Raw genomic sequence first — 21,472 nt, forward strand, 5'->3', positions numbered from 1 at the left:
TGATTCCCGCCTGAGTGTCTGTATGATAAAGTTTTCGTTTGCTTACTTGAAAGGTGACATTTGATAGTGTTGGAAGCCCCCACCCGTAATTACTTCATAAATCTCTATTTCCCCGAAATATAATGGGAACAAAAAGGGAAACAAACCGGAAACAGGGAACCAACGACGCGGTTGCCCGTATTTTCTATCTGTTATCGCGCGGAAAGGAAAAAAGGAAAATTGAAGTACATGAAAGGTTAAACCGCAAAACACACGAAACCACAAACCGGAAAGGAAAAACCGGGAACCAACCGCATTTGCTGGTTTTCCCTCATGGGAGCGCTCCCGAACCGTTCGGAGGAAGAGCGCTCGTTAACTAGTTGCTCCCGGATTTTGCTAAAATAAAATTGGAGTAACCGGATTTTGCTCATGAGTCTCATGCGGCCATGAGCTTCTTTTTGCTGGTTCGACGGCCCAACACCCCAAAATGCTAACCTAAAGCCCATTTTAAGCCCCCGAGCCGAGCAAGCACCCCATTGGGCACTGTCGGGAAGCAATTGCTGGATTCTCCAGGGACTGACCCGCGAGACTCCCCTCCCCTACACTGCCCCCAGTTTCTTTCCCCTTCTGTTTCATACATCCGCCCGCGCATCCACAAAGCGTCAAGCGAGGCAAACCCCCGCCCCTTAAATCCCCTCCCTCCCCAAATTCCAATTCCGCCACCGATCTACCGCTCGCCCCCCTCTCGCCCTCCCCATCCCCTCGCCCCCCGAGATCTCGCGAAACCCTAGCCCCCCCTCCCCCGATGGGGAAGCCGGCGGAATACGGGGACGAGGATGACGAGGAGCTGTCCAGCTCCGGCGACGCGGAGGGCGAGGAGGAGCAGCAGGAGGAGGAGGGATCGGATGACGGCGAGGAGGATGAGGAGGATGAGGAGGAAGAGCAGGAGCCCGAGGGGGAGCAGGCGGCGGGGGATGGTGAGGATGCGGAGGAAGAGGTCGACGAGGAGGAGATCGTCGCCGCTACCACGGGCGCCGGCGCCGATGACGACGACGACGACGGTGGAGACGGCGCCGGCGCGGCGGAGGAGGCCGAATCTACCGAGGACGACGCCGCCGCGGAGGAGGGCGGCGAGGAAGATGCCGACGAGGTGCGTGGGGATTTTTCTGGCGTTCTACATCCGCTTAGTTACCTTGATTGATTGATTGAAGTATACTGGCCATTGGTCTAAAACTGGCCATGGGTCTAATGCACCTATGGGCATTTGAGGGGTGAGCTAGGGTTCTAACCCTAGGAATTTAGCAGTTGTTGGTTCACGGGTCAGGGTTATCTGGGAAAAATGTGCCTCGATTGGTACATTATTAGGTCTTGCGTACTGTGTGTTTTAGTTCATCTTGTGTATATCTATTTGTTCTTTGATCTTCTGTAGACTACAGTTGAGCAAAATGTTGAAGCCTTGCAGTGCATGCTTGCTAGTTTACATTCATCAGCGGGGCAGTTGATTTTTGGTGTTACTGTTACTCAACATTGAGTTGCTTGTCATCTTCAAATGCAGTCTGAAGACGCCACTGCAAAGACAGAGATTGGCAAGAGGGAACGAGCCAAGCTCAGGGAAATGCAGAAGCTCAAGAAGCAGAAGATCCAGGAAATACTGGATAGCCAAAACGCTTCCATTGATGCTGACATGGTATGTTCTGTACCCTTGTCGTCCTACCATTGAGATAAACCTGTCAACATGAATGTCTCATTATACAAATGATTTATGGTTGTCTTGTTTGAGCAGAACAAGAAGGGAAAGGGCCGACTGAAATACCTCTTGCAGCAGACTGAAATATTTGCTCATTTTGCGAAAGGAAGCCAAGCTGCGGAGAAAAAGAACCGTGGAAAGTAAATATGTTTCTTTCGTCTGATAAACTTGTCTATTTTCCTTTAACAGAACTTGATATGTAATCATCTGTTACAGTACTAAGAAAATTCTTTTTATTACATGTATAACTAAATCATGTTAACCGTTTTTGAGATCTGATAGTGGTGCATGCTTCTTCTCTTTTACATGACCTTGAAGGACTACACTATTTCATAAGAGGCATTCATATAACCATAATTACTCAACAAACTATTTTCTGTTCTAGCATAGCTGCATATTTGAATTACTTCAAATGAATGGGCTGTTAAAATGAGGCAGGATGTCATATCATAAACTTATGTAATGTTTATAAATTATTATTGCCTCAATTATCAATTTATAATGCTAAATTTATCTGATTTTTGCCGATTACATATGGCTATTAGCATTTTTTGTGCACTAAGGCTACCATCACATGCCGAGCTTTAACTGGGGGGAAACTACCTTGCATGGTATTTGCGACTCGTTTTTCATAATTTGCACTGTCACTACTAACTACAGTATCCAGTTATTTGCTTGCTTACTGTACCATGTAGTTTGTTGCCTGGTGTGCCTTCTTTGTTGCTAATATGGTCAGAACATATAGGGGTCGTCATGCATCAAAGGTGACAGAGGAGGAGGAAGATGAAGAATACCTCAAGGAGGAAGATGCCCTTGCTGCAGGAGGAACACGCTTGCTTATACAACCATCATGTGAGCGTTTGCTTGATGATTCTATTGTATCTTTTATTTCACTTGCCAGTTTATATAGTGGTGCTGTAAAGATCGCTGTTTGTTGCATGGTGGAAAGTTTAGTCGTTCTAATGCAAAATGCAATCGAATGCTTTTCCTGTTTTATTATTCTCACTGTGCATGCTGAATTAATCAGCATTTGCTATTACATTCTTACCCAGTTCATTTGCCTGTTTGTTTCCATAGAGATCTGGTCCATCTGGATGGTTTGTGGAGTTTTAACCTGTTAGTTTTGGGTTTCATTATATGTTCTTCGTTTTTCTGAATGTAAGCTGTTGCAAGAGAGTATGGTGAGTTATATTCGGGCATCCCATGGTGTTGGTACATTAATGCCTACCACTCCTATTGTGAATCCAAGCTTCAAACTTCAGATGGTATCCTACTGGCAGGAAAGGGATGTAGCATCTACAACCATTATTTTATTTTTAGCAAATCTTGATGGCAGTATTGAGAAGAGGGTGTCATACTAATTTTGTATCTTCATGTTGCTGTTTTACTGGACAGGATGCCGATGAAGTAGCAGGCTTCTAAATAGTGCTACTTTGAAACCAGTGCCTATCTTCTTTTTTCCTGAATCAGTCCAATCAGACACCTACATCCGAGTCAGATTCCAACAGCTGTTCGGCTAGCATTTCCATGTCCACAATTTTCCTTCTGCCAAATCAGACACCTGAATCTGAGTCGGTCTCGCGCACCCACATCTATGCCTGAGTCCTAACAGAAGGATGTTCTTGCCCACGTGGTTACTAGGTCCATCCTCATGTAAATATGAAGTTGTTGCTTTGATGCAATGCAACATCGGACAACACACCACCATTAGAATATAGGGATTGTCTTGAGTTTATAACAATTTTCATGTCTCTGACCACCAACGAATAAAACCCATAGCACAAATGAGTATTGTCGAAAATCACATCTTCTACTAACAAACTGGACTTGTTCTCCTCAAACATACTCTCTAGTTGCAATCCTAACTATAAACACGGTAAAATCAGTTTTCTCAATATCTCCACTTAGACTTGCTTTAGCAAAATATATGTAGGAAATTTGAGATTACGACGGTTAAATGTCATAGTTGGTCCTTTGTAAAAGAGAGCATATTTGGTCCATATATTCAACATGAACTATAGCCGCTATGAAGTACTCCATTCAAAATGTAGTCGTAGATTTTTTTTTCAAAAGTCAAATCTTGTAATGTGTGACTAAGTTTATAGATAAAATATCGACATCAATAATACAATGTAAATTTAATATAAATATATTTCACAATGTATGTAATGGTATTTATTTGGTATTTTAGATGTAGATATTTTCCCCTATAAACTTGGTAAAACTTTACCTAGGTACTATGCAGTACGTATATAACAGGAGCAGAATGACCCGAGTTTCAGTCACTGAGTCCACTTTGTATGGTGCACATGAGACCGTGATACCCATATCGCTAGAATGTCGAAAGACCTATGTATGTGAACAATTCTATTAGAATGTCAGTTATTTTTCTTAGTCCCTTCCCATTCTCTTGTTAGTTATTATTTGAATACTTCCCTTCGCCTCCATATTAGGTCAATTCAATTCGATATGGTAATTTGCACGCTAGTGCACGTAGAGGGCCGTTTATAGCATACTGAGGTGAGTAGGCAGCAGAAAGAATCTTATACTCCATTGAAAATGGACACAGAATGCGGGAAAGATAGCAAGGAGAAACAGATTTTGGTGTGGGCCAGGATGTCTTTTTCCGGCTGCTTACTTGACTTTAAGGCCCTAACATGATCCAAAGTATGGTCACCAGCTGTCAGCTGTGCAGCGTGGTTCTTGGCAGTGTTACTCGGACACTGACCGGTGTCGTTATCTGACTTGGGTTTGGGTGTCTGATTCGACAATTTCTTTTAGACAGAACACGGGCGGAATTTACTCAGGTTCAGGTGTCTGATTTGGCCAAAGCCACTGTGAAAGTCCCTGAATGGGCTCTATTGTAGATAGGTGTGTAGTGCTAGCTGATGTGATGCAAGGTTTTCGAGTCGTTCTGGCGTAGCGACTCTTGAATAGTCGACCCTGCAGTTGCGACTAGTCATGACTCGTCGACTAGTCGACACGTTGTTGAGTCGACTCTTTTTTACGACTCATCCACTAGTCGACGACTACTAGTCGTTCGACTCAAAAACAGTGATGTGATGGTTCATTTGTTCTTTTAATAGGTGTGTATTGGTGTCAGTATTGAACACCAGTTCTCATGCGCATTTGGCATTGTCATTTTGCAACTTTTTTGGAACCCAATGCTAGTATTCTTGTTTTGGTATCATTAATTTCTTTCTTTCCCATGTAAAAATGTGGAAGGGGAGCCTTGGCGCAGCGGTAAAGCTGTTGCCTTGTGACCATGAGGTCACGGGTTCGAGTCCTGGAAACAGCCTCTTGCTGAAATGTAGGGAAAGGCTGCGTACAATAGACCCAAAGTGGTCAGACCCTTCCCCGGACCCTGCGCAAGCGGGAGCTACATGCACCGGGCTGCCCTTTTCCCATGTAAAAATGTCACAATAAAATTCCTCATGTATGGTTTTGTCATAAATGTTCTTTATATATATGTTAACTAGCAAATACTTGGTAGTATTCTCATTTCTTCACTTGGCAGGCATAAATGGGAAAATGAGAGATTACCAACTAGCTGGACTTAATTGGCTCATACGCTTGTATGAAAATGGCATCAATGGGATATTGGCTGATGAAATGGTATGTATCATGCTCACCTTTCCTTTTGTACTTATACTTCACTATTTTCCGCGCATAAAGCTAATATGGTCATGCTTAATTCACCTTCATGAGCTCATATTTGGCATGCCACACCTTCTCATTTAGGGTCTCGGAAAAACTCTCCAAACTATCTCCTTGCTTGGATATCTGCATGAGTTCAGAGGAATAACTGGTCCTCACATGGTTGTTGCACCAAAGTCTACTCTTGGCAATTGGATGAAGGAAATCCAACGTTTTTGCCCTGTTCTGCGTGCTGTCAAGTTCTTAGGAAACCCAGAAGAAAGGGTAAGTCCCAAGTTATCTCAGTTGTTCTTATGAGCCTTTTGTGGAACATTATTAACATGTTCGTTCTTTTTGGCCAGAATCATATACGGGAAAATTTGCTAGCTCCAGGGAAGTTTGATGTCTGTGTTACTAGTTTTGAAATGGCAATAAAAGAAAAAACTGCATTGAGGCGTTTTAGCTGGCGCTATATTATTATCGATGAAGCTCATCGGATAAAAAATGAGAACTCCCTTCTTTCTAAGACAATGAGGCTTTTCAGCACCAATTACCGTCTGCTCATCACAGGCACCCCGCTGCAGGTATGCCAACATAAATTCTTATCCCAATCTTGGTGCCACCTGAATTCTACACTTCAAATTATGACCATTGGTTTACTTTGCGTGTAATCTGGTTCAAAGCAACTTCACTGTAGCTGATCTCTTGATTATGCTGCAGAATAATCTTCATGAACTTTGGTCTCTTCTCAACTTCTTGTTGCCAGAAATATTTAGCTCTGCAGAGACTTTTGATGAATGGTTCCAAATCTCAGGGGAAAATGATCAACACGAGGTTGTTCAGCAGCTTCATAAGGTAACATACATTATTTACAAATATATTTTCTCAGTTTTTTCCAAGAAATATGAATTGATAGCACCTGTTGGTTTTTTTCCTTTGCGTAATTCATTGACCGTCATTTTTCAAGGTTTTGCGTCCATTTCTCCTTCGGAGGCTTAAATCGGATGTCGAGAAAGGTTTACCTCCAAAGAAGGAGACTATACTTAAAGTTGGAATGTCTGAGATGCAAAAACAGTATTATCGTGCTCTACTTCAGAAGGATCTGGAGGTTATTAATGCTGGTGGTGAGCGCAAGCGCCTTCTTAACATAGCCATGCAACTACGGAAGTGCTGCAATCATCCATATTTATTCCAAGGTGCTGAGCCTGGCCCACCTTATACAACTGGGGACCATCTAATTGAGAATGCAGGTATTGTTTGTACATTCCAGTATTCGTCATAAATTTCTGGACCTTACTACTACCATTGCACAGATACCTCACTCTTTGATGCTTTCTACAGGAAAGATGGTTCTGTTAGATAAATTACTTCCCAAGCTAAAGGCCCGTGACTCCAGAGTACTGATATTCTCTCAGGTAGTGGCTCTATTCTGTTACTCCTGCACCTAGCTTGCTTCAGAAAGCATCATGATTGCTAAAAATATTATACCAACCATGAGCTGTGGAAACTCTGCTTGTGAGGTGGTTTGGTGCCCATGCTCACATTCTATGTAGAGCTTTGTGACATTTATCTTATACCCTATTTCCTGTATATTCCTGCCATTTGAGTATTCGAATGCAATTGTATATCCTGCAGATGACCCGTCTTTTGGACATTTTGGAAGATTATCTAATGTACAGAGGGTATCAGTATTGCCGTATTGATGGGAATACTGGTGGTGATGATCGTGATGCTTCCATTGAAGCTTTCAACAAGCCAGGGAGTGAAAAGTTTATCTTCTTACTTTCAACTAGGGCAGGTGGTCTTGGGATCAATCTCGCTACTGCTGACATTGTGGTTCTTTATGATAGTGATTGGTAACGTCTTCTCAGATATTTTTTTAATAGTAACCATGTAGTTTGGGGCCTGAATTTTTTTGTTTCTCAGGAACCCTCAAGTGGATCTGCAAGCTCAAGACCGTGCACATAGAATTGGTCAAAAGAAAGAAGTTCAAGTCTTCCGTTTCTGCACCGAGGTTCTAATTTATATGTGGAAATGGAAGGGTAGCAGTATATTTTATTTATATCTTACAGAGAATATTGCTTGCAGTATACTATTGAGGAAAAAGTAATTGAGAGAGCATATAAGAAGCTTGCCTTGGATGCTTTGGTCATACAGCAAGGGCGATTGGCAGAACAGAAAGGTTGTTTTTGTTTCTTCTCACTGATTTTTTTTATGTTAAAGTGAAACAAGTATTAATATGCTTTTATTGTTATGTTCTTTATTAGCCGTCAATAAGGATGAGCTGTTGCAAATGGTGAGATTTGGTGCTGAAATGGTATTCAGTTCCAAGGATAGCACAATAACAGATGAAGATATTGACCGCATTATCGCTAGAGGAGAAGAGGCGACAGCACAACTTGATGCAAAAATGAAGAAGTTCACAGAAGATGCCATTAAATTTAAAATGGACGACAGTATGACCCTCCCTCCTCCCCTTCCTGTGCAGTTTCTAGGTTTAGCGTGAACTTGTATGATGTTTTGGTAATATTCATTCTATGCGGAGTGAGATGATTGTCAGCCAGATAATTTTTTCACTGAAAATTGAAATTACTAGAAATAGCCCATACTTGTTTCAATATGAAATCTGACCATGTTGCTAGTTGTGCCTTTTTTTAGAGTTCTGCATACCTGTTAAGATTATGTTTAGATGTGTTTGTACAAAATAATGGTTCTCCGGATAATCATCCACATGACTTTTGACTTTATATGCATTGTATTATAACTCAGCTCATCCATGTTATGTTTTTATGCAGCTGCTGAACTTTATGATTTTGACGACGACAAGGTAATGAATAAGTTTCTTGTTCATTGTTTACCACATATCTGAAGTTCAGTTCAATTAGTCATCCACTTTATGTTATTGAAATATTTGTTCATATTTAGCCCAAAAATTCATGACAATTGAACCTCTCTTTTGTGAAGGAGGAAGACAAGCCAGATTTTAAAAAGCTAGTCAGCGATAACTGGATAGAACCCCCTAGACGAGAAAGAAAACGGAAGTAAGTTTGATGTCTCTAGTTTACTATTTTTAGTTATTTAATTTTGATGATGCTAAATTTGGTCTATTTGTTTCTGTAGCTACTCTGAGTCTGAATATTTTAAGCAAGCACTTCGCCAAGGTGCCCCAGCAAAACCTAGGGAACCGAGAATTCCCCGAATGCCAAACTTGTATGCCTTTTTAGTTGCTCATTTCACTCGATCAAGCCTAAATTTTAGGCTCTTGGTCTTGGTGCTTAATGGGGTGTTTGTCTATGTCAGGCATGATTTCCAGTTCTTCAACACGCAAAGGCTCAATGAATTGTATGAAAAGGAAGTCAAATACCTTGTGGTAATTTCTCAACTAGAGCTGTATTTTTTGTTTCACCTACACTGGAGTGCCGGTCCAGACTCCAGACTTGTCTCATAAGTCATAATTTACTTTCTTTTACTTATTTGAGAAGCAGGACCAATCTATACCACATAATTAATTTCTTGTGTTATCTGCATTATAGCTTTTCATGGTCATGTTGATCCTGTAGTGTTAAAGAATTTGATTATGGGTGCATAAGTATTGCCTATAAGTCTGATATTCCGTGGGACTGCTGTATGCATATCGCAGAGTGTCGCACCACTTATATATTTTAAAGATGAACAGAATAAGTCCCACCTTTGTCTAATGTTTACCTTTAAAAAATTTATTCAGCAAACTAATCAGAAAAAGGATACAATTGGTGATGGTGATGGTGAGGATGAAGGTATTACCAAGTCTTACATTTCTACTTGTACTGCAAGAAGTATGTGATTGTGCTGATCAATGCATTTTTTGCCATTTAGAAGTGGAACCTCTGAACGAAGAGGAGCAAGAAGAGAAGGAACAGCTACTGGAAGAGGTTTGGATATACTTAAGTCTTTTGATTTGGATCTGGTTCCCCCCCATAATTTTCTAACATCTGCTGTGCAATTTAGGGCTTTTCAACATGGACGAGGAGGGACTTCAACACATTCATTCGAGCTTGTGAGAAATATGGTCGTGACGACATAAAGAGTATAGCCTCTGAAATGGAGGGGAAAACAGAAGAGGAAGTTCAGCGGTATGCTGAAGTTTTCAAGGAAAGATACACAGAATTGAATGGTATATGCTCAAAACCCCTATCCATTCCATTTTTCTCTTTCTGTCCTTTCCTCCATGCTTTCTACAAATTAGATAAATGCATCCAGTGTTCAAAGGGTTTCCTTGATGAGCTCACAATTTATGGCATGTGAGGTTCGTTTGTCTAATCCACATAGTATCTTGTTCGTGTACCAGATTATGACAGAATTATTAAGAATATTGAGAAAGGAGAATCAAAGATATCTCGGAAGGATGAGATTATGAAAGCCATTGCGAAAAAGATGGACCGCTATAAGAACCCGTGGCTGGAGTTGAAAATTCAGTATGGCCAGAACAAAGGGAAGCTGTACAACGAAGAATGTGACCGTTTTCTGGTAACACCACGCCACTGTTCTTACCGAATAACTGCACTGTTTGGCATGATTAATGAACTGTTCCTTCTGTACAGTTGTGCATGGTGCACAAACTTGGCTATGGAAACTGGGAAGAACTGAAGTCGGCCTTCCGCATGTCTCCCTTGTTCCGTTTTGATTGGTTTGTGAAGTCCAGAACCACGCAAGAGTTGGCTAGAAGGTGCGACACTCTCATTCGTCTAGTGGAGAAGGAGAACCAAGAGTGTGATGAGCGTGATAGACAGGCCAGGAAAGATAAGAAGGTTGGTTACTGTTCTACTACCCACTTCCCGCCCTTTGCTTTGGTGTTCAAGATCTCCTTGCTCTGGGTTATCCTTAACTCCCTTTCAAGGAAATATTATGCAATTTGCACTAATCATTCTGTGACTTGCAGAACATGACACCAACCAAGCGTCCTTCGTCAAGTAGTCCAGCAATGGACTCTCCCATGCAGACGCCCTCCAAGAGGGGGCGGAGGGACGGCAGTGCACCCTCGGTAAGTGATTAGATGCTATCATGCTACCTTGTTCTTCTGTCTTCATTGTATGCTGTGGTTGTCCGAGTAAATTAGGGACTCACTCGCTGCTGTTGTTCCTTCATTTGTTGCAGGGAAAGAGAAGGCGGCGATGATCTAGTGTTCCCTGAGGAACAAACTCGTTTGGCGGTTGACAACCGAAGGGAAGCCCCAGACGTACCCGTTTATCTCATCCAGTGTGTTTGCGCCTAGTTATAGTAGCTCAAAGCCTAATAGAGGAGGTCGCTCTCAAGTCTGAACTAGTTGAACTCCGAAGTCTGAACTCCTATCTTGAATAGATTCCAGTGACATGGTGAACTTATGTGTCAGTTGTACTGTCCCTGTGTTCGAGGATCAATTAGGTTGTTATCGAACCGATTAATGCTTTTGATTGAGCATGAGAAAGTTACATTCCATTGACCGTGTATGCATTTTTGCTTGTTGAGCCTTGTGTAGTTGTGTCGCCATCTGCTTTGATGGTCTGGACACACCGGGGTTGGACCCCTCTTTAGTCGAAACAGCAATTTGTTGTTCAGATGAGAAAAGTTATCAAGTATGCTTGGCTTGGCTACTTCCTGGTCACAGTATTTAGACAAACCAATAAAAGCCACCAGCTATCAATTGGTTGGCTACCGACCCAGTCTTGAGTTGCCTTGGATGGTGACCAATACCTCTACCGACATTAGGCTATGACTAAAAATTTTACGTAATATTTTGGCTTTGCCATTGACTATTTGGCGACTCTGGTTCATTCTTGTCATGGGCATGCGAAAGCTTGACCAGAATATTGGCTAGCGTAATGTTTGGTAGGGTTAACTTTCTCAAAACAAACATGCCCCAATGTTGTATGTTAACATTGGAACAGTTTTATTTTCAAGCAATCGGCAAGACCTCTGCCTAGCCGACGCTGAAACTGCCGAGAAAACACGAGGCATTGCCAGCTAGGTATGGCAACGCTGCCAACCAAAGCAGAAACTTGAGATTTCACCCGGAGAGCTCTAAACCCGAACGACAGGAGGTGAAGGGGCACCTCGACAACACCTCCAATTAGGGCAACGACGTCATAGGACGTCATTGTCGCCGGCATTAACCGAAGTTGGTGCAGGTTTTCACCTGGAGCTCGCCAAACCCCACATCGCCGCGTCATGCCCAGCCAAATACCGAGCCACAATAGCCATGCGTTCCCAACAGCTCACCGCCACCAGCGACCACCACAAGAGCCGAGATGTCAAGTGGAGGAAACGGCAGCAGGATCACAGCAACACCTTCAACAAGGAGATCGTTGCACACATGCAACACTGCTGCAGCCTCCGGCCACAACCGGAGAAGGATTTCTCCGGTCCTACGCCGCACTCCAGCCACCCTGGATCCGCAAGCTCACCGCCGCCCCACCACCAAGCAAACGGCACCACAGCCTCCTCGGAGCTGGAACAACACACAGGTAACGCCCCGACCACGCTCCAGCATTGCCACATAAGTTTCAACCAACCATGCCTCAAGCGCTAACAGTTTGAACAAAACAAACAGAAGCAGCCTCCAACTAGACTGCTGATTCTTATCTCAACTCAAACACACAAGGGAACTTCCGTTCTGTATATTATCGTTCTCATCCATTTTTCTTGACAACAAAGCAGTATAATATGAACTCTGAACAGGCCTGGTGATTGTGAGCATGAACCCTCCCCAACTCTTTATAAAGTTCATCCTATCTAACTAAATACCAATGTGGAAACGAAGTGGCCAAAACTGATATACTGCCATGTCCGAGCCCCAACTAAAGCTCGCTACTGTTCTCAACTTGCTGTCGGAGCATCGCTCACATATGGAGCTTATTGAGTTCTGAACTCGCCGTCGAAGCATCACCCACGTGTCTCGTGTTCCTGTGGGCTTCAGGGTCCTCCCTGGAGAGGATCTGAACAGCAGGCCCCGCTCGCGCTGCTGCTCCAGGGTTAGAGTTGACCGCAGCATTTGGCCTAGCTGAGCACACAGGGATAGAAGTTCGGACTGTAACAGGGGCCGCCAACCAAGGGGGCCGCTGCTGGTATAACAAACCTGACGAACTCATAGGAGTCGCAGCTCCATATCTCGCTGGAGCTTGCATGTCCAAAGACCATAACTCTGGTGGCGTCGCCCTGCTGAACGGAAGATTACTTCTGTGGGTAGGCTCGCCGTGCTGAACAGGACTAGGATGACCCTGTCGCTGGACAGGTCTTTGTACAACAGATGATCCAACACAAGACAATGACAACTTTGCTGGCTGTTCTACTGGCTTCTTTGACTCTTTATTATCTTTATTTGGTTCCACCTTCTGCGACGGTGGATGTGCTGTGGAGCTTGACAGGGTCTGAGGAGCTTTATTCTCCTCCACGGAGGCAGCACTACTCTCTGTATACACCTCTTTCCCATTTTCAGGCCATTGTTGAACCTGACTTGGACCGACATTTTCTGGAGTACTAGAGGAATCTAGAGCAGTGTATCCGGATAAAACTGAGGCATCAGGAAGCTCAACTGTTTCAGTATACCCTTGCCTTTCCCTGTGCATTGTGTGCACAGTAACTGGCAATGGACTTCTTGGCACGTAGGAGGCAGGGTAAGGTGAGAAGTACCGTGGAAGGACAGGAGCAGCTTCAGGAAAACATGGAAGAAGAGCTAAAGCATCTTGGCTGGCTGGCATGACAAACTGTCCTCTAGGTGGAGAAGGGTACATGGAGCGCATAGTTGGTGGCGGTTGAAACCTTGTGTTGCCCATATTTGGAACCATCGTAAATTGGGGCTTCTGCTGTGTTGCTTGCACCTGGTTCCACATATGGTACATTGCTTGCTCTGGTGCAACATTTGGGTACATCTGATTTTGTAAGTGTGACCCGTAAAATGACACATATGGTTTAGGATAAGATCTCCGAGATTGAGGGCGGTTATTGCTTTGCTGTTTTTCCTTTTGATGTGATGCCTTGCCTTCATTTTTTCGGTTCAAGTTTTCAAGAGTGCGGGTAACTGTGACCTGTTCCTGCTCCTCGTCATGATCGGATGGAGAAGATGAAGATGCTGCCTCACCTACTAGAGGCACTGTTAGGAAAAAATTGAATTGTCAGGAAACAAGCTGAGTGAAACCGACATGATAGTACAACAAAATTAATAAGAGCAAACACTATGGAGTTAATACAACCAGATGCATCAACTAGCAGATATGCTACAATCATATAGTAAGAAACTGAAGGTGGTAAGAAGGCGGAAAAATACTCACGCTGCTTCAATTCAGACCAGGCCACCATAGCAGCATTTTTTTGGGCTTGTTTCTTGGTCTTGCCAGGATTGCCAGTGAAGATCCTTCCTGCTAACTCCACTGTACACGTGAACGTTGGTGTATGCCCTGGTCCAGATCTAATAGTAGTGTACATGGGCAGTTTTAAACCGGCCCGATGAGCAGTTTCTTGGAGCAGGTTCTTGTAGATCCCAGTTTCATCCTGTGGAGTGAAACATCATTAGCACCTCAGCTTTGAGGACATTCCTGAGGTTGTGTTGCCAAACATGAGCTCACCACAGTATAAACCAGAAATTATAACGTAAACGTAACAAATTATGTACTAATAAGCACACTGATAAAAGAAGTATAAAGAAAACGTTGCCAAACATAGTCCAAATGCTGAATCTAGATGACATTAATGAACATGGACACACGGTAGAGATGTACTACAAAGGGCAGAAAACTACATACCACATGACAACCTTAAATATCTCATCTACTTGGATTTGTTTTTACTGCACCAGCAGGCATGAAAAAGGGACAACTGGCAAGTCAACATCAGATATCATAAAAGAACTGAACCTTCCCAACCAATACATCATAAATTATACTGTTTCGCTTTGACTTATTGCAGTGGGAATTATCAAGAACAGTGCATATTAAATATACACTGTCATGGAAGTATCTTAGGTAGATCCACAGCACAGATGAAATTTATTGTTCTTTGACTGAAGGAGAGGCTGGCTTGCTATACGGCTATATTCCAAGTGAATTAAAAAAATGTCCATCGTCATAATAACTAAAACGAATGGTACTACGATATTGCTGATGGAAAGGGCAAAAGCTGTGACAGCAGATTAAGCAAATACTCAAAGTTGTACTGAAGTTGAGACACTTATTTTGGGACGGAGGAAGAATGGGTTTGTGCAATGAAGAAAAGAATAGCACGAGCATGTTCGCAGAAGCTTAAGATAAAGGATGATGGATAATAATGCCAGTCACTTGCATATTAAGTATTCAAAACATAGCTACAGTTTTATTTGTCTTTGTCCACACAAAAATAAGCTGCAAAAATTTGGGTAATCAACAACAGGTGATGTTTGTTATTTCAGCTAAAGTGAAGGAAACGAGATTCCAATGTTAATGTGGCCAGTATAAGCAATATGTAGGGGCATCAACAAAACTGACCAGGACTTTTGCAGCAAGCGATGATGAAGGCCCCCTCTTCGACAACTCATTGAGCGCTACCTCAGCTGCCGCATGCTCTGCCTGCCGCAAGGTGGGATAGAACCCCGGGCTCTCAAATGATTCCCCATTAAAAGTAACCGTGGCCTTAAACCGGGGCGCATGATCTGGCCCCTCGCGGATGCACGCGTAGGACGGCAAGTTGAAGCAGCTCCTCTGCGCAAGCTCCTGGAGCTGGTTCTTGAACATGCCTGCATCCACCTCAAGAATCAAAGCTGGACCCACTAAACTACATCACCACTGGAGCCAGGCTCATAAGGGGTGACAAAGATCATCATAGCAACCCCCTAAACAATATGAAAATTTGGAGAAAACATTGAACAGCGGCGTGAAGAAATGCATACCTTCGAAGCGGAAGTATCAATCAAGCAGTGTATGAAGCTATGTTCAGAGTTGAGAAGAGCTGCTTCTGGCCTTAACCCTTGCTTTGATGCCCTCTTGTTGCAGTAGATAAGAAGAGGTCTCAGATAATTAATAGCCAGTGCTGTACTCCCAGTCCTGTAGAGGAACAAATAAGTCCCGGATCAAATGGAAGCAATAAACATAATGCTGGCGTTAGCAGAGGCAACCATACTAACAATGAGTAAGACTACTGGAAGCAATAAACTGCAGTCCTCAGAGGATTCATTGGTACTTTTATGAGGATTCACTGGTAGTACTAGAGCAGAGCAGGGGAGGCAATGAAGCACGCAAGGACAACAAGAGCAGCTGATTCCCATTAAAAAAACACAAGAGCAGCTGATTCAGCTCGCTGCCTCGTCTAATTAATGCACTGCCACAGTAAATCTAAGAAAGATATCGCACCCAATGAGTAACAAATCCAGAAACCTCTGATTAACTGACACAGAGGAAGAGAAAAGAGAACGCATGGAATGATATGGACCAAACATTTGGGACTGGCTAAGAACCTAATCGTATCCAATTAGAGAGACGCCGGAGCCAAGAAAGAAACCCCGCCCCGCCGCGCCGGCGAGATCGACCAAACCACATCGGCGGGAACCCGACCCCAGATCGAACCAAGCCCCACGAAACCAAGAGATGAGCAGACCAACCTGCGACGAGAAACCGCCGACTCTCCCTCCACCTTGAATCCTCGACCCCTCTCAACCGCGGAGGAAGCGAAAGGGAAAAAGGCAGCGAAGACACGAACCACCGACAGCCGCGACAAAAATCTCTCCTTTCTGTTAGCGGTTGCCTCCGCGTGGTCGCTTGGTTTGGCCGCGACTGCGAGGGTGGGCTCAGCTACGCCATTAGGCTAGGGCGGCGGCGCTGCAGCAGCGGGCGGCGGCCATCAGCAGCGAGATTGGGAAGGGAGGCGTGTTGCTTTCCGGCGCTTTTCGTCTGCATCCTACTCCTCCTACTCCTTTTTTTTTTTTCCGAGCCCGTGTGTCATGTGCACGCAACGGCGATCATTATTGCCGGCCACGAGGAAAACAGCGGTTAACGTCGCTTCGTTAAGGCATAGTGGAGTGGCTGATTAAGGCATGTTTGGTTGGCCATTAATATTGCTCCACTTTCATTGAAATATTTACAAAGAAAATAAAAGATCTCGAGTATTATACGAAATTTCAAAGAATTGCGCGGAGGGATCGGACCATTGATCAACTCAAAAAAACTCAGATTCGATTACATAAGTCGAACTGAAAGTTCACCTCGTACTATCCTTGTTCCTACCTTCAAATTCAAGAAGTGTACCAATGATACTCTCACACATGTTCTTCTCAATGTGCATAACATTCAGGTTGTGAGGTAACATAAGATTCTTCCAATATGGCAAATCATATAAGCTCGCCTTCAGGTGCCATGTTGGATGATCCACGCGCTTTCTCTTTCTACATGGATTTCCTGGGTACTTACCTAATTTGAACTTCTCCTTAGCACATTGTAAGTACGAATCAAATTCTTTGCTTGTGAACTTCCTTGGTGGTGTCCTATCCTCTGTCTTATTATTAAACGATGCTTTCTTTCTTCGTAAAGCATGTTTGAGAGAAAGGAATCGATGATGGCCAATATATCTAAATTTATTTTTCAGTTTCTCATAGCAAGGATCCTCATCGCAATACACACATGCATAATAACCCTTTTGTGCTCCGACCTGAGTGGTGCTATATGCAGGGAAATCATGAATGGACTAAATAAGCATCGCAAGTAAATTGAAATCTTGTTTCGTGGGTATATCTTCTATTTTCACACCAACCCAAAGCTCTGCATATCCTTTACCATTGGTTGCATTTATACATGAATATCCTTTCCTGGTAACTTTTTTCTCGGATCAACAATGTCATCATGAAATTAGATCGGTCCATGCACATCCAGGGTGGGAAGTTGTATGGAATGACAAAAACATGCCACATATTGTATGCACTACTCATGTGGCCAAAGGGATTGAATCCATCTGTTGGAAAGCCTAACTTCAAGTTACGGGGACCCGCAACAAAGTCTTCATGTTCCGCGTCGAAGGCCTCCCATGCCTCGCCATTAGCAAGGTGCCTCATGACATTTTTCTTCTTCAACCCTCATATCCTTGTGCCACCCGATGTGCTCTCATATTTTCCCTGAAGAAAAAAAACTTTGTAACCAGGGGATTATCGAAAAGTACCAAAAGATCTGGTGAGGAACCTTTTTCTTTCCATCACCATGTCTGCACCTTGATGTACCACACTCGGGACAATGAATGATGTTGGCATGGTCTCTCCAATACAAAACGCAGTCATACTTAAATACATGAATTGTCTCATAACGAAGACCAAGATCAGAAAGAGCTCTCTTAGCATCAACGCAAGATTTCAGAAAGGCCACATCAGGAAAAGCGTAATTCAACAGTTGAAAGACATATTGAATGTCCTATTGTTCATATGGGTTGATACGTCTCCGTCGTATCTACTTTTCCTAACGTTTTTGCTCTTGTTTTGGACTCTAATTTGCATGCTTTGAATGAAACTAACCCGGACTGACGCTATTTTCAGCAGATCTACCATGGTGTTGCTTTTGTGCAGAAATAAAAGTTCTCAGAATGGAACGAAACTTTTTAGAGATTTATTTCAGAATAAAAGAAAAATACTGGAACCAAGAACCACTCGAGGGGGTGCCCTGGCTGGTCACGATACACCAGGGCACGCCACCCCCTCCAGGCGCGCCCTGGTGGGTTGTGGCCGCCTCGTGGGCCCCCTGACCCTAATTCCAACTCCATAAATACCTATTTTTGGAGAGAAAAATAGAAGAGGAAGTTCCATTGCGTTTTACGGTACGGAGCCGCCGCCACCTCCTGTTCTTCATTGGGAGGCCAGATCTGTAGCCTGTTCGGGGTTCCGGAGAGGGGAATATTCAGTCGTCTTCATCACCAACCCTCCTACATCGCCAATTCCATGATGCTCCCCACCGGGAGTGAGTAATTCCTTCGTAGGCTCGCTGGTCGGTGAGGGGTTGGATGAGATTCATCATGTAATCGAGTTAGTTTTGTTAGGGCTTGATCCCTAGTATCCACTATGTTCTGAGATTGATGTGCTATGACTTTGCTATGCTTAATGCTTGTCACTAGGGCCCGAGTGCCATGATTTTAGATTTGAACCGTTTATGTTTTCACCATTATATCTATGTTCTAGATCCGATCTTGCTAGTCATATGCACCTGCTACGTGTTATGATCCGTAAACCCCAAGGTGACAGTAATTGGGATACTTTCCGGTGATGACCGTAGTTTGAGGAGTTCATGTATTCACTATGTGTTAATGCTTTGTTCCGGTTCTCTATTAAAAGGAGGCCTTAATATCCCTTAGTTTCCTTATGGACCCCGCTGCCACGGGAGGGTAGGACAAAAGATGTCATGCAAATTCTTTTCCATAAGCACGTATGACTACGGAATACATGCCTATATTATATTTATGAACTGGAGCTAGTTCTGTGTTGCCCTAGGTTATGACTGTTATATGATGAATATCATCCAATGAATTCACCGATCCAATGCCTACGAGTTTTCCACATATTGTTCTTGCTAAATTACTATTGCTATTGCTACTGTTCCAACTGCTACAAAGTTGTTACTACTGCTACCAAAACTATCATATTACTGTGCTACTGATCACTTTGCTGCAGATATTAAATCTCCAGGTGTGGTTGAATTGACAACTCAACTGCTAATACATGCAAATATTCTTTGGCTCCCCTTGTGTCGAATCTATAAATTTGGGTTGAATACTCTACCCTCGAAAACTGTTGTGATCCCCTATACTTATGGTTATCAAGACCTTTTTCTGGCGCCGTTGCCGGGGAGCATAGCTATATTTGTTGAGTCACTTGGGATTTATATCTATTTATCACTATGAAGAATCTGAAGGATACCAAAACCAAGATCATTCCCTCTAGGACGAGGGGAGGTAAGGAATTACCATCACACTTGCACTTGATTCACCTTCAGTTTTGAGTAAACTTGCAACACCGCCACATGCTATTAATCCTGATATGTCGCAAGTTATTGATGATGCCACTTCTGTTATGAATGATGCTTATGATGATGCTAGTACTTTGCTTGATGATCATATGCCTCTAGGTGAATTTCTTGATGAACAACTTGCTAAAGCTAGAGATATTGAGAATGCTGAAACTGATGAAATTATTGAAACCGACGAAGTACTTGAAACTGAAAATTTGAAACACCTATTAGACCTCGCTCTCCTAGAGTTGAAATGCCTAAGATACCCGAGGGTTATGTTATGGATGAGGAGATAGCTAGAGACTTTCTTGCTTGCAATGATAGGGATGATCGTAAGAAATGCAAACTGAAAGAGAAATCTTTGAATGCTAGAATGAAATGTGATCCTAAGTTTGCTACTTCACCTGTCTTTGTTACCGATAAGGATTATGAATTCTCTGTCGACCCAGAGTTAATCACTCTGGTTAAATCTGATCCTTTCCATGGCTATGAAACTGAAACTATTGTGGCACATCTTGCTAAATTAAATGATATAGCCACCCTTTTTGCTAATGATGAGAAAATTCGCTACTACTATATCCTCAAATTATTTTCGTTCCCATTAAAGGGTGATGCTAAGATATGGTACAATACTCTTGCTCTTGGTTGTGTGCGTAGTCCCCAGGATATGATTTACTACGCTCATAAGAAACAAGCTGCCTTACAGGAAATATTTAAGTTTGCGCAAATTAAAGAAGAGAGTCTCCCACAAGCTTGGGGGAGGCTTCTCCAATTGCTTAATGCTTTGCTTGATCATCCACTTAAGAAAAATGAAATACTTGATATCTTCTATAATGGACTAACCGATGTTTCTAGGGACTTCCTAGATGGTTGTGCTGGTTGTGTTTTCAGGGAATGAACTGTTGAACAAGCTGAGGAATTATTGAATTATATATTGAAGAATTATGATGATTGGACTCTCCCTGAACCATCGCCTAAACCCACTCTGAAGAAGAGGGGTATCCTATTTCTCAGTCTTCAAGATATGCAAGAGGCAAAGAAATGCATGAAGGAAAAAGGTATTAAAGCTGAGGATGTTGAGAATTTACCACCTATTGAATAAATACATGGACTTGACACACCACCCCCACAGGTGGTAGAGGTAAACTCTTTAATGAAATTTGACGAAGGTGACATTCCTTACAATAAACATCCTAGCCAATGCTTATATGAGTTTGAGAACTACATAGAAAACAAGATCACTTCAATGCAAATGTTATGAAACAATTGAAATATAATTCTGATATGATTGCTCGCTTGAGTGACTTGTTATTTAGAATCACTAATGCTGTAAGAGGTGTAGGAAAACATGCTTCTATGGTTCAAACTCAGTTAGAACAAGTTGCTAAGTCTCAAAGAGAATTGCTTAGTGAAGTGAATAATAATATGAATGATTTTGCTGTTAGAGTAGCAACTAGAGGAGGCAAAATGACTCAGGAACCACTTGAGGGATACCCTAAAAGAATTGAACAAGACTGTTAAAGAATTAACACTGATGCATGTAGTCCTACTAAAAAGAAAAAGAAGAAGAAAAATGATAGGACTTTGCACAACTCTAGTGAACCTGAGATAGGAAAACCTTCTGAAGATAACAATGATGTCTCTATTTATGGTGCTGAAACTCAATCTGGTAATGACCATTCACCTAGTGATTATGAAAATGATGATGTTCATGAAGACACTCAACCAGACAATGGTAAAGAACCAGATAATGATGTTGAAATAGAACCTGCTGTCGATCTTGATAACCCACAAACAAAAAATAAATGATGTGATAAGAGAGACTTTGTTGCTAGAAAACATGGTAAAGAGAGAGAACCATGGGTTCAGAAACCCATGCCCTTTCCACCTAAGTCATCCAAGAAAAAAGATGATGAAGAATTTGAACGCTTTGCTGAAATGTTTAGGCCAGTCTTTTTGCGTACCCGTTTGACTGATAGTTTAAAGATGGCCCCTTATGCTAAATACATGAAAGAAATTGTCACTAATAAAAGAAAAATACCTGAAGCTGAAATATCCACCATGCTTGCTAATTATTATTTTAAGGATGGAGTACCTAAGAAACTAGGAGATCCAGGAATACCAACTATACCATGCTCCATCAAAAGAAACTATG

General features: G+C 42.7%; 2 protein-coding genes across 2 annotated transcripts; one reads left to right on the plus strand and one right to left on the minus strand.

Annotated features, from left to right (window-relative positions):
* The first annotated feature begins 586 nt into the window (after positions 1-586).
* LOC109749257 (probable chromatin-remodeling complex ATPase chain) lies at positions 587-10,816 on the plus strand. Its single transcript, XM_020308224.4, has 25 exons — positions 587-1,129; positions 1,535-1,666; positions 1,763-1,866; positions 2,472-2,578; positions 5,244-5,341; positions 5,468-5,647; positions 5,725-5,946; positions 6,083-6,217; positions 6,330-6,612; positions 6,704-6,777; positions 6,998-7,218; positions 7,289-7,376; positions 7,451-7,544; positions 7,630-7,818; positions 8,158-8,189; positions 8,327-8,403; positions 8,483-8,572; positions 8,663-8,732; positions 9,087-9,138; positions 9,218-9,273; positions 9,350-9,515; positions 9,690-9,868; positions 9,943-10,149; positions 10,281-10,382; positions 10,496-10,816. Exons 1-25 carry the CDS (start codon positions 785-787, stop codon positions 10,514-10,516), a joined length of 3,324 nt encoding a protein of 1,107 aa, XP_020163813.1. The 5' UTR covers positions 587-784; the 3' UTR covers positions 10,517-10,816.
* Positions 10,817-11,909: 1,093 nt separating this feature from the next.
* On the minus strand, positions 11,910-16,316 carry LOC109749255 (double-stranded RNA-binding protein 2). Its single transcript, XM_020308222.4, has 5 exons — positions 15,942-16,316; positions 15,234-15,387; positions 14,833-15,080; positions 13,645-13,864; positions 11,910-13,466 (listed from the first exon to the last, which is right to left on the minus strand). The coding sequence occupies exons 3-5, from the start codon at positions 15,076-15,078 to the stop codon at positions 12,217-12,219; spliced, it is 1,716 nt and encodes a 571-aa protein (XP_020163811.1). The 5' UTR covers positions 15,079-15,080; positions 15,234-15,387; positions 15,942-16,316; the 3' UTR covers positions 11,910-12,216.
* Between the last annotated feature and the right edge of the window lie 5,156 nt (positions 16,317-21,472).

This window comes from Aegilops tauschii, chromosome 1 (genome assembly GCF_002575655.3).
Source record: "Aegilops tauschii subsp. strangulata cultivar AL8/78 chromosome 1, Aet v6.0, whole genome shotgun sequence".
Lineage (NCBI taxonomy): Eukaryota > Viridiplantae > Streptophyta > Magnoliopsida > Poales > Poaceae > Aegilops > Aegilops tauschii.

What these genes read in the sequence shown, in the direction of transcription:
- LOC109749255 (XM_020308222.4), bottom strand. Translation starts at nt 15,078, where the DNA reads ATGTTCAAGAACCAGCTCCAGGAGCTTGCGCAGAGGAGCTGCTTCAAC. An exon ending in CGCTTGCTGCAAAAGTCCTG is followed by an intron (nt 13,865 to 14,832) that starts GTCAGTTTTGTT and finishes TTCACTCCACAG; the next exon opens with GATGAAACTGGGATCTACAA. An exon ending in CTGGTCTGAATTGAAGCAGC is followed by an intron (nt 13,467 to 13,644) that starts GTGAGTATTTTT and finishes TTTTCCTAACAG; the next exon opens with TGCCTCTAGTAGGTGAGGCA.
- LOC109749257 (XM_020308224.4), top strand. Translation starts at nt 785, where the DNA reads ATGGGGAAGCCGGCGGAATACGGGGACGAGGATGACGAGGAGCTGTCC. An exon ending in TAGGAAACCCAGAAGAAAGG is followed by an intron (nt 5,648 to 5,724) that starts GTAAGTCCCAAG and finishes CTTTTTGGCCAG; the next exon opens with AATCATATACGGGAAAATTT. An exon ending in AGGCCAGGAAAGATAAGAAG is followed by an intron (nt 10,150 to 10,280) that starts GTTGGTTACTGT and finishes TGTGACTTGCAG; the next exon opens with AACATGACACCAACCAAGCG.